Source organism: Onychomys torridus, chromosome 3, assembly GCF_903995425.1.
Source record: "Onychomys torridus chromosome 3, mOncTor1.1, whole genome shotgun sequence".
Classification (NCBI taxonomy): Eukaryota; Metazoa; Chordata; class Mammalia; order Rodentia; family Cricetidae; genus Onychomys; species Onychomys torridus.
Window position 1 is genome coordinate 126,538,530 of NC_050445.1, and position 17,435 is coordinate 126,555,964.

Below are 17,435 nucleotides of genomic sequence, written 5' to 3' on the forward strand. Positions count from 1 at the left end.
CAAGTCTCATTTAATCCTTTTAATGACTGACCCCTCGCCTCCAGGAAGAAGAATGCTGGCCAGTGACAAAGGTCTTTGGAGAGGGCCTGTGAAGGCCTCCTGTTGGCCTCTTTTTTTTCTAGAAGGATCTCCAGTGGCATGGAGGACTGGGCAAGGATGGTCTGGAGAGCGGACTCTGCCCCTTACCATTGACATTAGGGTTCATGCTCAATTTTTCTTTACTGTCTCCGGAGGAAAGCATGATTATGACCCCATCCTAGCCACAAGGAGAGGGAGGAGCAGAGGGGTTGCATGACTGTGCCTAGGTCAGTTGGTAAGGGGCAAAGCTGAGCTCTGAAACTGCGAACTCGGCGTTATCGAGAAGCTGTCCTGCCTTGGCTCATAACATTAGTACAGCCTGTTGAACGGGCACCCCCCATGCGTCTGGTGCTTCACAGCCGGGCTGTGACAAGCATGGATGTTCTCCGGATTTCTCATTTCATAGATGAGTAAATCTGGGTTTAGCAGGGCGCCTCGGGTGAGATGACTTCAGATCTTCACAGATGTTAGGTCTGCTAAACCAGAAGCTTGCACCCTCCTCTGCCTCCCGTGTACTTCGGTGCCTCCGTTTCCCGAATGTCCATGTGACTGACCTCTTGTGTTCCTGAGACCTCTGCTCCAGCAAGTGGGAGAAAGAAGGGAGAAGACCTTGTAGCGGGATGACAATGACCAGCCACTCTGGGGTTCTCTCCCACTTCCCTTCCCTGCCCAGAAGAAGTCATCGTTCTGGGATTTCTCCCTCTGTTGGACAGTTTGGGTGGGGGGGTAGACGGGAAGGTTCTGGGTGGGTAAGGTCGGCGCTGCATCACCCCCAGACCAACAAGGCAGGGCCGTGAAGGGCCAGAGCGGTCAACAGCCACGTGCTCAGAACAGTAGTGGAGGGAGCCCATTGCCTTTGGGGAGAGGAGGCGCGCCCCTAACTTGAGTAGGGGGCGGGGAGGGCGAGCAGGAGGAGGCAGGTTCCGGCACAAGACATGGGGGTAGGGGGAGGCCGAGAGCACGCGGACAAAGGAGGCGGCCCTCAGCCCAGCTGTTTTGAAAAATGCTTCCTGTTTCTTTAAAGGCGCTCGCGGCTCGGGCGGCCTGGGCTAGGCAGGCGGCGGCGGCGGCGGCGGCGGCGGCGGGAGCTGCCTCCTCTCCGGGCGGGCGGCGCTGAGTGATCTAGCGAACTGGGCTTCTGTGTAAACTGAGGCTAAACAAACACAGATGGAACGCAGCGGGCGTTCTGCTGAAATGCTGGCAGGGCTGCAGCGACTTCTGATGACACTCTGAGCTCTCCTGGGGAACCGGCAGCCTCCGAGGCTTCACGGAGCCGGAGGCGCAGCTGCCCCGGGAGTGGGGGAGCGAGGGAGGGACCCGGGGAGGGAGGGTAGGAGGAGAGAGCTCGGCGACAAGGCGGCGCTGAGCACGGCGGCCACCGCGCGCAGCCAGGCGCTCAGCGTGCAGAGCGATCGCAGCGGGCGCGCGTCCCGGGCAGTCCCACGCCCCTGCCTGGCGCCGTCTGCGCCATGAAGCACATCCCGGTCCTCGAGGACGGGCCGTGGAAGACCGTGTGCGTGAAAGAGCTGAACGGACTCAAGAAACTCAAGCGGAAAGGCAAGGAGCCGGTGCGGCGCGCGAACGGCTATAAAACTTTCCGATTGGACTTGGAAGCACCCGAGCTCGGCGCCACGGCCAGCGCCGCCGCCGCCACCAACGGGCTCCGGGACAGGACACAGCCGTTCCCGATCGCGACCCCAGTACCAGCCTCAGTGGCGCCAGCGGTGCCTCCAGGTGGAGGCACGGACACAGCCAGGGAGCTCAGGGGCATCCGAGCGCCTGAGGTCTCAGACGCGCGCAAACGCGGTTTCGCCCTGGGCACAGTGGGACCGGGACTACCCACGCCGCCACCGGCGTCCCAGACCTTGGCACCCGAGCGTCCCGAGGGCTACCGCGAGCCGGCTCTGCGTCCCCGCATCTTGCTGTGCGCCCCTCCGGCACGCCCCACGCCGTCTGCGCCTCCCGAACCCCCAGCGGCGCCACGAGAGTCCCCCGTGCGCCCTGCGCCCCCCACGCGCCCGGGGGAAAGTTCCTACTCGTCAATTTCACACGTAATTTACAATAACCACCCGGATTCTTCCGCGTCGCCTAGGAAACGGCCAGGCGAAGCGACCGCCGCCTCCACTGAGATCAAAGCCCTGCAGCAGACCCGGAGGCTCCTGGCCAACGCCAGGGAGCGGACGCGGGTGCACACCATCAGCGCAGCCTTCGAGGCGCTCAGGAAGCAGGTACCCACTCTCCGCCGCGGGGCAACAGTGGCAGGAGTGGGTGGGTGAGTGGCCCCAGGATTGGAATCAGGATAAAGGGAATCCCGCTTTATCAAACAGGAAGGTTTGAGTTATCATTGCTGACACAGAGCTTAGTTTGCAAAGAGGGCCAAAGCTAAGGATCTCTAGCCCAAGCACACCCCCATGTTCCCGAGGGGTAATCTTGTCCGTGCGTCTGACTTGTACAGCAGCGCGCATTTGTCTTTTGGAATCCCTTGGGATCAGTGGGGAATACAGAGGGGGAATGTGGGAATCTTCCTCCGGCAGGGGAGGGGAGGAGCACGCACGACCTTTCTGCGCGCACTTGGCCTGCTTGAGGTCTTGGCCCCCTGTGGGTGGCACCGAGACCCATAACGCCACAGAGGTGCGTTCCTGGCGCGGGGCGGAGGGTCCTGAAATGTAAAGGGAAGTCGGGGAGCTTGTCAACCCTCTCAGGCCCTGGCTTCCATGTTCACTCAGTTTGCTTGTGGGATCTCTGCACTTGCCTAGTTCTGGGAGTCCCTAAACACCCGGGCTACAAGCTTGAAGTCCTTCCTGGGACAGCTTCGGGAACTGATCTGTGGGAACTTTCCCAGGAGATCCTGCCCACCACTGCCCTTACTCTTCTGGTCACATCAGTCACCTCTGCCCAGGAGACGGCTGCTGGGAGCATTCTCTCTAGGGAGGTCTGCAGAGCTGAGTTCTGGATAAGTCTCAGGCTTCTAACCGGGCGGGCGCTGGTGGGGTGGGACTGCCCTCACCTGACAGAGCCTGTTGGGGAAGCAAAAGAATGCTTAACTGGAGAATTACCCATGGTGGAGGGGGCAGTTGACAAATCCACTGAAGATAAGCCTGGTGTTCGCCTGGGACTCTAGTTTCTTATTTTCTTAGGGACGAGTGAGATCTAAAAGGGTGTAGAATGGGCCTTCTCGTCCAGGTCGTATAAGGGTGGTGGTGGGAGTGGGTGGTGGATGTAACTGCTTTCATAGATGAAAGTTTCTTTTGTTCTGCCGCTGATTAGCGTTTGTCTCCTGGAAAGTTACTCAACCTCTCTGGGCTCTAGCCAGTCACAAACCGTTTCAGAAAACATCATGTTTTTCGGCTCATACTCTCCTTTTCCTTCTGTGGGTAAGGTCAGGCAATGGGGGCTTAGTCCGTCTATGAATTGGACGTGGAGCCCCTAGGGAAAAAGTGGCCTTAATGGCTTTCAGCCTGAGCGTCTCACGTGAGTGTGGAAGAAATGTTTTATCAGTGGCTGTTCGTGCCTGCAGACACATCAGCTGTTACCCTGAGCTGTGGACTCTACCCTAGCCAGCTGCTGTGCGCCTGCATACCTGAGCAGTGACAGCCTGCAGCGTACCCTGCATTCCCTCTCTTGGGACAGGAGGGTGACAGGGTGGGAAGTTGCCTGTACATCTGCTTCACTTGCAGCTAGGTGAGCCTTTCCTGAGTTGGGGAGTCACGTGCCCAGAGCCTCCACCTCATCGCCCTTTATCTGTGCCCAACCATCTTCCAAAGCCTTTCCCAGAGAGAGCATCCATGCCTGTGTGTTCGTCCATGCCTCTCGTGTCCTGTGGCTTTTGTAACTTCCAACAAGGAACCCTACTTTATTTAGTCTTAACGTCCCTGTCAGGATCGGGGAGACCCATTTTATAGCAAGCAATACTGAGGCCAGGAGAAGTTGGACAGTTTAGCCAAGACCATCTTGTAGTGAGTTAGGGGTTAGAAGGCAGCAGAACTTCTCTGGCTAAAGTCTTCCCACTGGGTGGTGCCCTCAGAGAGTCTCAGTGATGACATTGTTACTACTGTCTCCTTTCATCTCTGCCATCTGTGGGGCAAGTTCTGCACAGACAGTTGAGTTCAATGAGTCTCTGCAGAAAGTGAGCCCACACATTATCAAAAGAGAGGCTTTGTGTGTGCATACATGTAGTTAAATGTGTGTATGAGTGTGTGTTCAGTACATGTATGCAGCACACGAACACAAACACACACCTCTGATTGCTTTTTCCTAACCCTAACTCTTCTGTCCTTTCCCTAGACAGGCTGCTGGGCTGTATCGGATGCCTGCTTGTTGTCTGAAGACAGGAAAATAGCCTGACAGGGACTGAGACTATACCCACCATGTCCCTGCCACCATAACGCCCATCTGGTGGAGGGAGTGCTGTGTCCCAGGGAACATCTTCCTCTCTAGGCCTCTGCCTTCTGTTTGTCAGGCCTCGTGGTCTTTCTGTGTGGCCGTGGACAGTCGCCTGTCCTCTCTGGGCCTCGGCTGCTGAGGTTGTGTCATGATGTTGTCCCCTACCTCACAGGCAGCTCCCTTGTGCAGAGGGGACAGAGTCAGACAGGGATGGTAAGGAAGAGGAACATTTCTCAAACGTCTGAAGGGCCTCAGGGCTGAGCACGGCTCTGTAAGATGAGACAGTGTGGATTCTTTATTATTTTACCCCCCCCCCCCTTCACACAGTGACTCTTTCTATAGCCTTGGTTGGCCTGTATCTTTTTATGAGACCTGGCTGGCCTGGAATTTATAGAGATCTGCCTGCCTCTGCCCCCTAAGTGCTGAAATTAAAGGCACACACCACCATACCCAGCTTATCTGAAAATTTTAAATTGTATTTGTGTGTGTGCACGCACAGGTGAGTGTACTCACACATAGGTGTGCCACAGTGAGTGGAGGTCAGAGGACAACTTCTGCAGTTGGTTCTCTCCTTCCACCACGTGGGCCTTGGGGGGTCAAACTCGGTCTGTTGGACTTGGCAGCGGGCATCCACTGAACTGTCTAGGCAGTCATTCAATCATCTGATAACAAGCACAGGAAGTGCCAGGCTCTGTGTTTGCATCTTCCGTGTTCCAGCTGGTGCTGTGAAGTGGACGCTGTCATCATTCCCCAGCACCCCGGTTCACACCAGGTCATCCCGGGGTCTCAGGAAGCTTATGTGGACTGGCTGAGGTCGCGCAGGGTGTTTGGTGGCCTCACAGGTTTTGTGCTGCGCTGTATCCCTGGGCCACTCTTCAGGTCCCAGTTTGGCAGTGTGTTCGTGGCATTGTGCAGATGCAGAGCTGTGTGGTCACCACAAAGCCTGGAATGAATCAGGGTTAGCAAGTCTTTCCAGTGGCCAGTGCTTAACGGCTTTGCTTCTTGGCTTACCCACCCCGAGCACCAGGGAACCAGTTGGGCTTCTGCCTGTCATTACAATCTACGACCCTCCCAACTGGGAAGAAACAGTGGAGGGGGCTGTGTGGCTGCTGGCAGAGGTGCAGGTGGGAGAGAGTCCCTCTGGTCCAGGGAGAGGGGCTCTGGGGCAGATGGTCAGACCACAGCACTTGCCACCAGCCCAGCTGCACCCGAGCCCTCCTGCTGCCTCATATGAAGGCCATGTGTGTGCAGCTGGGCCTGGCCACGTGCAGGCTGCTCCCTGCCAGGTGGGAGGGGTCCAGGGGAATGGCCAGCTGTACTGGGTAAAGGACAGAAGGGCCTGAGCTGTGGGTCTCGGTTCCCTGGCAGGACCCTCCAGCCGTGCCCACCTTTGGGATGTCTAGCCTGTGGGTGGCTTTGTTCTCTCCCTTGATGTCTGTGGAGAAGCGGCAGCAGAGTGGGATGGGCCCTCAGTCTCTGCCTCTCCCCCTGAGGGAGGTATCAAGCAAGTGGGGTCCAGGCTACCTCCCCCCAATGTACCTTGGGAGTCTCCAGGGGTCCCACCAGGTTCATTCAAAGTGACCTCAGAAGGGTATGGGGATGGTGGTCTCAGCTTAGCCTCTCTTGGACTCCCAAATCCTCTGAGGTGTAGGAGACACAGGGGACCCCCAGCAGTGTCTGTGCATCCCCCAGACAGTGGGGGTATGAGCCTACTCACACTGGGAGCTCCCCACAGTTGGCAAGGGTGACAGGACTCTCCCTACCCCCAAGCTCACACTTCCGAGGGAGATGGTTTGTTGAGATTCCTGTGACATGGATGTTTATCTTTGGTCCTAAGTTTGTAGGCAGCTTGTCATTACACCAACAAGGACTCTTGCAGAAGGTGGCCAGGATCTGTCCCCAGGTCTATCAGGCTTGGGAGTGGATGGTTGGAGTCTTAGGCCCTACTTCATTTTGTAGAGACTGAATTTTAAAGGACCTTTCTAAGTAGACTTGACAGGGACATTGAACAGCCCTAGATCAGGGAGTTTCACCCCATGAATCCTGCTCCACAGACACGAGAGAATAGTTTCATACAGAAGGAATCCAGAATGTCCCTGTCAGCAGGGACACCATGTGCTTGTAGCTCTGGGGGTCTCTGAGGACTGCCGCTGAGGGACTGTCAGAGGGCAAAGGGCCTTGAGGGCTTTCCTGCATGTTCTGGTAGATTCTTGATTTTGCCTGTGTTGTTTTTCCCCACACTCGTCCGCTGTGACCCCATTCTGAGAAGCAGCTGTCGGGATGCCCACGTTTCTGGTGAAGAACCAGGTCCTGTAAGGCCACGGCCCTCCTTAAAGTCAGGATGATGTCCAAGGGACAGCCAGGCCCCGAGGCTGCCAGTGTTTGCAGGCGCCAAGGGAGGGTCTAGCTTGGGCCGCGGAGGAGGAGTGGAATGTTTGGGGGCCTAGAGGACCCAGTGAGAATGCCAAAGCTGATCTCTTGTGGAGTTTAGAATCCAGGAGCAAGGGGGAGCGCTCAGTCAGTATAATGCTTGCTATAAAAACATGAGGACCTGAGTTCTACGCCCCACCTGCAAAGTCAGGCACTCTGGCGCTGGGGAGGTAGAAACGTGAGGCGCTCTGAGGCTCGATGGCCGAACCAGTTCAGCGGAACCAGCGAGCTCCAGGTTGAGATACCTTGTTCCAAAAGTTAAGTTGAAGAGTGGTCAAGGGGGACCCCTGACATTGGTTTCTGGCCCTCAGGCGCACACTCGAACATATGCACGTATACCTGCACAGTGCAGATACAGCTAGTCCTTATGGATGAAATGGGGGGGGGTCCCTTTACCATTCCGGAAGCTGGGAAGTGTAGATGAAGAGTGGAGGACCAGGTGGCCCTACCTACTCCTTCAACTCCAGGCTCTTGACCAGGCAGAGTGCTGTGCTGGCAGTGGGGTGTGGACCGGGCCTGTGGCTTGCTGTGGATGTCCACAGAGGTAATGTGCAAAAGTGGGGTCTTCTGGGATCACTGGCCCAAAACTTTATCCAAAGCTATCCCCACCCCCATCTTAAGCTAATTGAGAAGAGCCCTGGTCAAGCCATGACTTCAAAACCCAGCATCTCTCTGCAGCTGAGAGACTCTGGAGACCACACAGCTGGGAGTCTGGCGCATCTTTGTGGAGTGGACACCAGCGCCTTTTCCTCAGTGGTCTGCTGGGGAGATGGGTATAGACAGGGCATTCAGAATGCCTCCATCGCAGGGCTTTGTAGGAGGTGGCTAGTGGGGGCTTTTTGCAACACCAATATATGTCCTCAAGACTCAGTGAGGAGGTGCTGGAGAGACGGCTCACTAATTAAAAGCACTGGCTCTCCTCCAGAGGTCTTGGGTTCAATTCCCAGCACCCACATGGCCGCTCAAGACTCTCACTCGAGTTCCTGGGTTTCTGACACCCTCACACAGACACACACCAATGTATATTAAATAACCTAGTGGGGAACACGGGTGTTGCTGGTCTACCCTCTGAAGGAGGGAACTAAGGCTGAGAGAGGCGAAGGCATTGGGCTAAATCATGGCAGTGTAAGCACCTGGAATTTAAACCTGCTCTTCCTGTCTTCGCCTCAGCATCCTAGAAGCAGAATATTCTAGACTCTCACTTTGTGGGAAGCAGCCAGGCCAAGGTGTCTCCAGGCTGCGTTGTAGCTGAGCTGTTGAGGGTTAAAAGCTGTATAGGCACTGGGAAATGCACGGTAGTGGTGTTATGGTTGTTTGTCGTAGTGGTATGTGTATTTTAAATGTTTGTGACAGGGTCTAATGTACCTGAGGCTAACCTCTAAACTCAATGCATAGCTGAGGATAACCTCAGACTTCAGATCCTCCTGCTTCTACCTTTCATGTGCTGGGATTGTGGGTGTGCACCACTACTCCGGGTCTGTGCAGTGCTGGGGACTGAACCCAGGGTATCAAGGTATTCCTGGCAAGTACTCTACCAGCTGAGTTCTCTCTCTAGTCCTGGCACCAGGATAACCTAGAAGGAGCCAAGTAAACCAGAGAGCCAGCCTTGGGGTAGGGGGGAGGAACAGGCAAGTCACCTGAAAGCCACTGTTGCCTCATGTGGCCACCTTGGTAGCAGAGGAGTGTCCTGTTGTGTGTGCCTCCCTTGGGTGCCAGGCAGATGAGCTGCTGGCTCCAGAATGTCACCTGTTTTCCTCATGTGCATATGGGACATTCACCTTTGCTTGGGGCAGATTTCAAATAGGAGAATGCTGTGAAAGGCTATGACCATGCCCGATGGACAAGGGTTCAATCCATGGTTTTCTTTCTGTTTGACCAGGACCTTGACCCAGGCAATGGCACAATGTGACAAATCCAGGACAGACTAGCCCAGAACCTGGCATGGTGCTCCTGGGTTGGCCTTGGCCCCACCTGTCATTCTGGGCCCCAGCACATAGACCTTTCTCAAAGTCTCCCTTCCTCCTAGAAGCCAGACTGTTTGGGGGCCCAGGTGCAGAGTTGGCTGTTGAAGGGAGACTTGCAGAATGATCTGTAAGTGAAAATAGTCCTGGGTCCCCAGATTCCTCCACCCTGCAGGCAGAGGAGCTGGCCTGCCCCCGAGACCCTCTTCCCTGGGCCAGATCTTGTTTATTTGTTCAAGCTGATAACAGGGTTTTCTGGACTCTATAAAAAGGCAAATCATGTTGTTCTGGCAGCTTCTCGTGGGTGGGTTTGGTGATGTGATCTGGGGAGGATCGTGTGTTGGTGGAGGTTGGGGGTTCAGGAGAGTCAGCTTGCTCTGTTGCGTTCTCTACTCTCTTGCTCTAGTTTTCTGGTCTCCTGGTTCCTGTAGGCCGAAAGGTGGTTAGCTACTGTGCCTAGGTTTCTCACCCTCTCTGGAGCCTGCTTGGGACCTTCTGCAATACTGAATGTTGTCATCTTGCTGACCTCTACTAGGCTTGCTGTGTACAGTGCCTACGTCATCCACTGAATCCCTGCTGCCCTGTGAGGTTAGTTTTGTTCCCAGTGTACAAAGGCACTCAGGCTCAGAGTGAGTGTGTCATTCACTCAGTCTTATGCTGGACAGAGTCAGAGCCAGGTGTCAAATCCAGGAGTCAAAAGTGTTGTATGTGTTGTTTCTTTGTCTTCAGAGAGATGAAGGATGTGTACGTGCTCGAGTGTGCGTGAGTGCGTGCCTGCCTGTGGCTGTGTGTGGAGGCCAGAGTACAGCTTCTGCTGTTATTTATTTATTTATTTATTTAAATTTAGATTCTTTCCTCTCGTTGATCTGGAACTAACCAAGTAGTCTAGGCAGTGTGGCCAACAAGCTCCATGATGCTTCTTATTGTGCCTTACCAGGTATTGAGATCATAAGCACATGCTACCATCCTAGACGTTTTTAATATGTGTTCTAGGAACTGAACTCAGGACATCTTTTTTTTTTTTTCCAAGACAGGGTTTCTCTGTGTAGTTTGGGATCTCACTCTGTAGACCAGGCTGGCCTCGAACTCATAGAGATATGCCTGGCTCTGCCTCCCAAGTGCTGGGATTAAAGGCATGTACCACCACCGCCCGGCTCTCAGGACATCATTTTTGCAAGGCATATGATTAAACTCTCTCCCAGCCCAGATAAAGTCTTTTTTATTTTATCTTTTTAAAAAGCTGTTTTTGTGTTATGGATATGAGTGTTTTGCCTGCAAATTTGTCTACATACCATGGGAGTGTCTGGTACCTGAAGAGGCTGAAAGAGGGTATTAGATCCCCTAGAACTGGAGTTATACATGGCTTTGAGCTGCCATGTGGGTGCTAGGAATTAAACCCAGGTTCTCTGGAAGAACAGCCAGTATCCTAACCACAGAGCAATCTCTCCAGCCCTTTATCTTATCTTATTTTAATTACCTGTATATGTGTCCGAGTGTGGGTTTGTATGCTAACACAGTATCTGAGGAGACCAAAAGAAGCCTTGGGTCCCGTATTGCTGGAGTTATAGGCAGTTGTGAGCTGCCCTATTTGGCTGTTGGAAACCAAATTCTGGTTGTCTGGAAGATCAGTATGCTGTCTTAACTTTGAGCCATCTCTCCAGCTCCCAAATAGTGTTTTTGGAACTAGAGTCAAAAGATTCTGGAGTTAATTCACTCATTGCCTTATTTAATCAGCCCCTTTGGAGCCTAGGTAGGATCTGGATTACACTCCACAGCTGTGAGCTTTCCCCCAGCATATGGGGACACTGGTCACTAGGGGTGGGGGCAAAATTGTGGACTTGAAGACATAAGGCTGCTCCCTTGGTATAGGGTAGGCGTGAGAATCACAGAAAGTTCCTAGAGGAAGGCGGTCAAAGTGAATGATGTATTTAGGGAACAGTCAGAGATCTTGCTCATACTTAAGTCTGGGGCCTCCAGTGGGGCTTTTCGTTCTTGGCGTCACTGAGCTTTGGGGCCAAAGAATTCTTTGTTGTGGAGGGCATTGAGGGTCCTGTACATGGTGTGGTGTTCAGCAGCACCCAGGCATCCCTCCAAACCCTGCTGCTCCTCTGTTGTAACAACTGGGAATGTCCCCAGCCCTTGTCATCTGTCTGTCCCTTAAGGGATAAAAGCAACCCTGGTTCAACACCGTGGACTTCAAAGAGCCCCTGGCCCATGAGAACGCTCCCTAAGTACTACGGCAGCAGTTCTGTGTGGGCCCCGTGTTCGGTGGAGTAATGGTGAGTTAGTGATATGGACGCTGTGTAAGGTGCCAAAGAGCTATAGATGGGACCAGAGCCTTGGTTGCTGGTGGAACATTTCAGCCGTTTGGGTGAACATGGGAGAGAAAGAGCAGGTCCATTGGTTAGTAGCTGTCAGGTAGATTTTGAGGAGTTACGTCCATGATACAACTCCACACTCAGTTCTACTACCCTGTGGTCCTAGCTCTTTCTTAGATGGCTCACATAGCACATGTATAGGGTGGACAATGCGAAGAAGTCAGAGGCTCTGCCCCCTCTCCGAGCTCACCCCTCTGTAATTAGTGAGTGGTTAGCTGCTGCTGAATCACAGACAAATCAATCAAGTCTGGTTGGACTGGTGGCGTTTATTACGCACCTGTTGTGTGCCATGCTTGCCAGTAACCCAGGTCCAGAGGGCATAGGAAAAATGAAACAAGAGGAAAACACATCACATGTTTGTGTCTGAGTAGCTGTACCATCCATCCCCTGAATGTCGCCGGGGTTCCAGGAGAGTGTATGATACCTTTCAAGTGTTATGTATTACTAAGTGCGTGTGCGCGGATGGTGCGTGCATATGGGCATATTGCCCCACCACACGTGAGAGGTGCAGAGGACACGGGCTGGGTCCTCTCCTTCCTGTACATGGAGTTCCAGGGTTGGCCCTGGTTGTGAGGTTTGCATGGCCATAGCTTTACCTCTGAGCTGTCACTCCAGCCCTGCATCATTCTTCTCGGGTCTAAACTCTTCGAAGGCAGGAGCTGAAGTTTGTTTATTTGCTTGCTTGTTTTCAGGCAGGGTCTGGTTCTGTAGCCCTAGCTAGTCCGGTAACCACTGTGTCGCCCAGGGTGGCTTCCAACTCACAGCAGTGTCCTGCCTTGGCTCCCCCAATGCTGTGATTATAGGCATGCACCTCCACACCTGGCTAGGCGTCATGTTTTTATTTTAACTTTTTAAAAGTTGTTTTGTTTTGTTTTGTTTTGTTTTTGTTTTTTGTTTTTTTGAGACAGAGACACCTGTAGCTTTCTCTGAACTTACTATATAACAGGTTGATTTCGAACTCCTGATCTTCCTGCCTCCACCTCCCAAGAAGGTTGGGATTATAGGTATATATTAGTAGGCCCATAGGAGTCAAGGTTTTGCAGGGCATGGTGGTGCACACCTTTAATCCCAGCACTCAGGAGGCAGAGGCAGGCAGATCTCTATGAGTTAGAGGCCAACCTGGTCTACATGGTGAGTTCCAGCCCACCCAGGACTACATAGTGAGACCCTGTCTTGGAAAAGAAAAAAAAAAATGTTCTAATTGTTGGGGCATCAAGTGTACAGCAAAATAAATGTCAATGAATGAACAAACCCATGAAAAGAAAGCGTTGGCCGTAGAAAGAATATCTACCCCTCAGGAGGAGGAGGACAGGGCTCTGTCTGTCAGAGCAGAAATCTGCGGTACTTCACCTGGTGCCTGGCTGTGGGTTGGGCCTCATCGTCTTCCCCTGTCAGATGGGAATTCGGGCACACCCTGGAGTGTGGGGGTGGATAAGCTGGGATGTGGGAGTGTACACTTGAGATGCTTAGCACAGGTCATAAAATCAGGTGTCAGGCCCAGACACACAGTAGACAGGCTGCTCTCCCTCCCTGCCAGCCTAGGTGGGTATTGAGGGGTGCATGTCCAGCACAGGAACCTTTGCAGTGGTTCCTGATGCCCTCTCCTGCCATCCCCAGGTGCCATGCTACTCCCATGGGCAGAAGCTGTCCAAACTGGCCATCCTGAGGATCGCCTGCAACTACATCCTGTCCCTGGCGCGCCTGGCTGACCTGGACTACAGCGCCGACCACAGCAACCTCAGTTTCTCCGAGTGTGTGCAGCGCTGCACCCGCACCCTGCAGGCAGAAGGACGTGCCAAGAAGCGTAAGGTATGCATCTGCACTCAGCCAGCAACCTTAGGGGAGGTGGGAACAGTAAGGTGGGGGTGCCCCGTGTGTGCCCGGGAATCCCAAGTGTCCTAAGAGATCAGCCTCTTGGAATCTTCTAGTAGACACCTTGGATTCAGGAATCCTTAACTTCCCTGGGATCATGGGTGGGATCATGAGCATAAAGCTGCTGGAGGCTTTGGATAGCCTGGAGTCTCTAGATTTGGGTTTGCTTGTTGCTTAAAATAAAGACAAGGTTCATCTTTGAGGCCCTTCCTGCCCTTATGTGATCTGAGGCCGAATTATCCATGCAGCCATGACAGATGTTATATCAGGATGAGATTTCCCTGAACAGGTGGCATCTCAGGAGAGGCTTTCTGCAGGTTTGGGGAACGTGGTTTTGTCTGGGGAGTGATATGAATGTGTGCATGAGGGTGGATGCTATCTCTTCTTTCTTTTATTTCATTTATTCATTTTGGAGAGATTCGCTGAGCAGGTTGGATAGGGGTATGAACTTTCTATGCAGTGATAGGGAGGTCAGAAAGATATCCCTAGTGTGGATGGAGAGTGTGGCCTATCATGGGGCAGGGGCAGGCCAGAGGGAGGAGTCAGAGTAGTTCTCCTGCCCTAGAGAGCTGGGCAGAACATCTTATTGGAAGTGGCATTTGAGCTGGGAACAGCTAAGAGGCCACCAGGCAGATAAACAGTGGACAGCCCCGGAGACAGGACAGACAGCCTGTACTAAACCCTTATGTATTTAAGGAAATTTGTGGAGGAGGAAAGGGATGGGTACAACCATAGTTTCCTACATGCCTGATGCTTCAGGATATCCAGTCAGGGATCAGTACGTAGCAGAGTTCCTGTAGCTGTCTGGGCTCTGTCCCCCTGTCATGCATGGTGAAAGACAGTGGGACCTAGTCTGTCTGTGAGATGCCCACGAGGTCCTGGGAACAGGAGCTGGGGACTCCGGCATCCTCCATCCAATCCCCTGCTTGAATCCTTTGGGCCTGCCCCTCCCCCAGGCTCGTTTTAGGTAGGGAACCTATGGCTTGCCCTGATTTCCCAGAGGCTACCGAGGCCCCAGCCAGGGAGGCCCTCCTCAGGGGGTGCTACCAGCCCCTAATTGCACATTGCATTCCTGGGAATGATTTAGCAGGGCCAATTAGGAGAGGCCCTCATCAAGTGGGTGAGAGAGGAAGCGCCACGGGCCACTCTGGGGCCAGCTTTCCTGCTTTCCTTGGGAGAGAGACATGGGTAAATGAAGGTGTGATTGATGGCTCCATGCCGCGTGCTCTGTGACAAAGGAGGCTGGTAAACTCTTGGTGAACTCCTGTGGCATTCAGCTGTTGGTGTGTGTCCCTCAGTGGTGCAGATAGGCAGTGTGGGCAGGCTCCTTACCTCTCCCCCTCCTACCCAGTCCTGCCTCTTTATATCCCCTTCCCCCTCCGAGCAATGCCAGACCCCCCCCCCCCAGTCCTTTGATTGGTGTAGACAGTGCACTGCAGCCCCAGCCTGAGAGCAAGGGAAACAGGGCCAGCAGAGTGAGATGCCCGCAGAGCCAAGCGTTTGGAGTCCTGTGACATCACCACAAGCCTAAGAGACCATAGAGACCTCCCTTCTGTACGGACAAGTAGCAGGCTATGGATGAGTTACCGGACAGCCCTGGCTGTTACCTACTGCTTGAGGACCATTGTCTAACCCTCAAGCTTTCCTGATAATCGGAACTCATGAGGCACTCACTCAGGGCCGCCTCAAAGATGAAATGTGTTTGCAGGTCTTAGAAGGGAAGACAGAGCTGCCTGCTTGGTGACTGGTTGGAGGATGCTTCCCTTTGTTCTGGGATGGTGTGTGTGTGTGTGTTCCATAGTAAGCACATGTTTAGATATGTCCTATCTACTCAAAGTAGAAACTGGACCCTCGCTTGTGGCCTCCCAGCCCTGCTCTGCTCACCAAGGTTCTCCTTATGTGCAAAACTGCCTCTTTGAGGACCTCATGTGGCAAGACGAGGTGGAGGCTGTGGTCTGGCTCCAGGGCTTGGCACTGCCATGCCACAGTCTGGGACACTGGCTGGGTCCAAAGGATACCACCCCCAGCAGATAGATATCTACCCCTTATAGAGCATGTGACTTACGCAGGTGATTGAGTGGGGTCTTAAAGCCCTCTGTATACCTCCCCTGCACGGTACCCTCTTTGTGACTTTGTATAGATAGAAAAAGTTTGCCACACTGTCCCTGCCACCTAGTGGCAACAGGACATTGTAGTTGGAGGATTTGGAAGCCAAGAGTGAGCAGAGTGAAAAAGGCAAAATCTAATGAAGAATTCTTGTTCTTCACGTGGAGTCTCCAGCCATCAGAAGCCACCAGGAAGCCATGGATAGAGTCGAGTCTGTTCTGCAAGTGGAAGGGCTGGGCAGATTTGCCCAGAGCCCTGTTGGGCTTTAGAGAGTATAAGGAGATAAGATCTAGAGCCTTCCATGCAGGTGTCTCCTTTGCCCTTTATGGGTCTTGAGTAGCAGGGTGGCTCCATGCCCCAGGCTTGTCATTAACATCACCCTCGAGGAGGCCCTGGGATAGGGCACAGGGGCCTTGGCAAGCTCTGAATGACATGGTGACATACCCTCTCTTGGCTTCTGGGCAACTCAGGGACACTAGGGGCCCTGCTGTTCTTCCATGGAAACTGGGATGATGTCTCAGGCGACGCTCACCTCCCAGCCCCTTCCTACCAAGGCTGAGGCATGGTTGGTTGCTTGCCCCTTCATGTGTCTGTAGGGGATAGCTTCATGGTTACCTTTGCCTTTGTTCCCTTCTGTTGATGTAACAATATCACGGACTGGGCAGTGAAGAACAGAGGTTTATTTAGCTCTTGGTTCTGGACTTGGGAAGTCCAGTAGTCCAGTGATGGTTTCTGATAAGGACTTTCTTTGCTTATTTCGCCTGGCCAAGGGCATCACACAGTCAGACAGCAGGCAAGCTAACTCAGGTTTCTCTTTCACTTACAAAGCTAGGACTATCACATAGGGCCCCACCTTGATGACCTCATCTCATGTAATTAATTCCCAGAAGCCCCTGCCCCCATATCACTGACAGCATGAGTTTGGAGTTGAGTTTCCAATACACGTAATTGGGGGCACATGTATTGTGAAGTTGAAACCCCATCACAACTCATTTACATTAAAAAATTCATTCATGGTGGCAGAGAGGGATGTGGGCCATGCTTGTGGAGGTCATCAAAGAAAAACTTGTTGGGTCTCTCTTTTCTGTCACATAGGATCCAGGGATAAACTCAGTCCACCGGGCTTGGTGGAAGGTGCGTTTTACCCTCTGCGCCAGCTCACTGGCGGCCACCTGACTCAGCTCATTTGGACTGAAGTTTAAAACCTTAAGTGGTGCCTAGTAAGATGGTTCATATATGTAATCTCAGCACTCCGGGAGCTGAGGCAGAAAGATTGCCAAGAATTCCAGGCCAACTCTGACTATAGAGTGAGCCTCCCCCCCCACACACACTCCCCAAAAGCCCTAAGTGGAAAGAGTAGTTCTGATTTGAGACCACCAGGAAGGGTGGCAAGAGGCTGGGGGCAAGGGGCTGTGGGTAAAGACTGTGTCTGTGAACAGATGTCTGCTCTGCCTCTGTGACGCTGGTGGTCCTGGCCACGGTGACTGGTGACAGTTTGAGTTGGGGGATTACTCCATGAGCGATCATGTCCCTGAGAGGCTGGGTGACCCTCCTTCAGGATATCTGTTTGAGAGCCTGAGTCCAGTGGCTCCTGACCCCCACCCCAAAGCCACCCTGCCCCTTCAGGTCTGTGTTAGGAACAGAGTCAACACTAAATTTGGTCCACTCCCTAGGCCTCAGGTGTGCCTCTCTGTCCATCACAGCCCTTCACCAGCCATTCTCCCTTTCTAGCTTTGAGTTTTGTGAGTTTTGACCTGACTCATACGCCCTAGCAATGCAGGGAGCCCTGTGAGAGGGAGCCCTGTCAGCAGAGACAGGGCGGAAGGAGGGAAGTGTCTAGGGAGGGCTGTCCCAACTCTGCTGAAGAGAGAGCAGCCGAGCACCTGGCCCTGTGCCATGCTCCTGCAGCGTCAGTTTCTGTAGTGGCAGCTTCTGGGAGCCTCTCAGGAGGAGGGCAACCGGACAAGAAGGAGGACCGACCTAGGTGTTCCTTCATACCTGTGGGACCTGCCCAACCTATGGAATAGGAGAGCCAGTACCCCCAGTCTAGAACCCTCTCTTCCAGGGATTTCAGGTAGCTCAGTTACATCTCCTGTGGACATCCATGAAGTTCTTTTGAGTCTTGGTAATGAATGGCCACTAAGTCCCAGCCTTAGTTGCTCACGGGGTAGGATGGGAGAGCAGGAGAAGCAGCAATTCCTTGAGGAGGCCAGGGTACCAGCCTGCT

General features: G+C 53.4%; 1 protein-coding gene across 1 annotated transcript in view; it reads left to right on the top strand.

The window, feature by feature from the left end:
- The first annotated feature begins 1,140 nt into the window (after positions 1–1,140).
- Atoh8 (atonal bHLH transcription factor 8) overlaps positions 1,141–17,435 on the top strand; it is a 29,393-nt gene continuing 13,098 nt past the window's right edge. The window contains exons 1-2 of the mRNA XM_036182194.1: positions 1,141–2,306; positions 12,848–13,039. Of these exons, the coding sequence (XP_036038087.1) occupies positions 1,548–2,306; positions 12,848–13,039 (951 nt within the window). The 5' untranslated portion in view covers positions 1,141–1,547. The remainder of the gene's footprint in view (positions 2,307–12,847; positions 13,040–17,435) is intronic.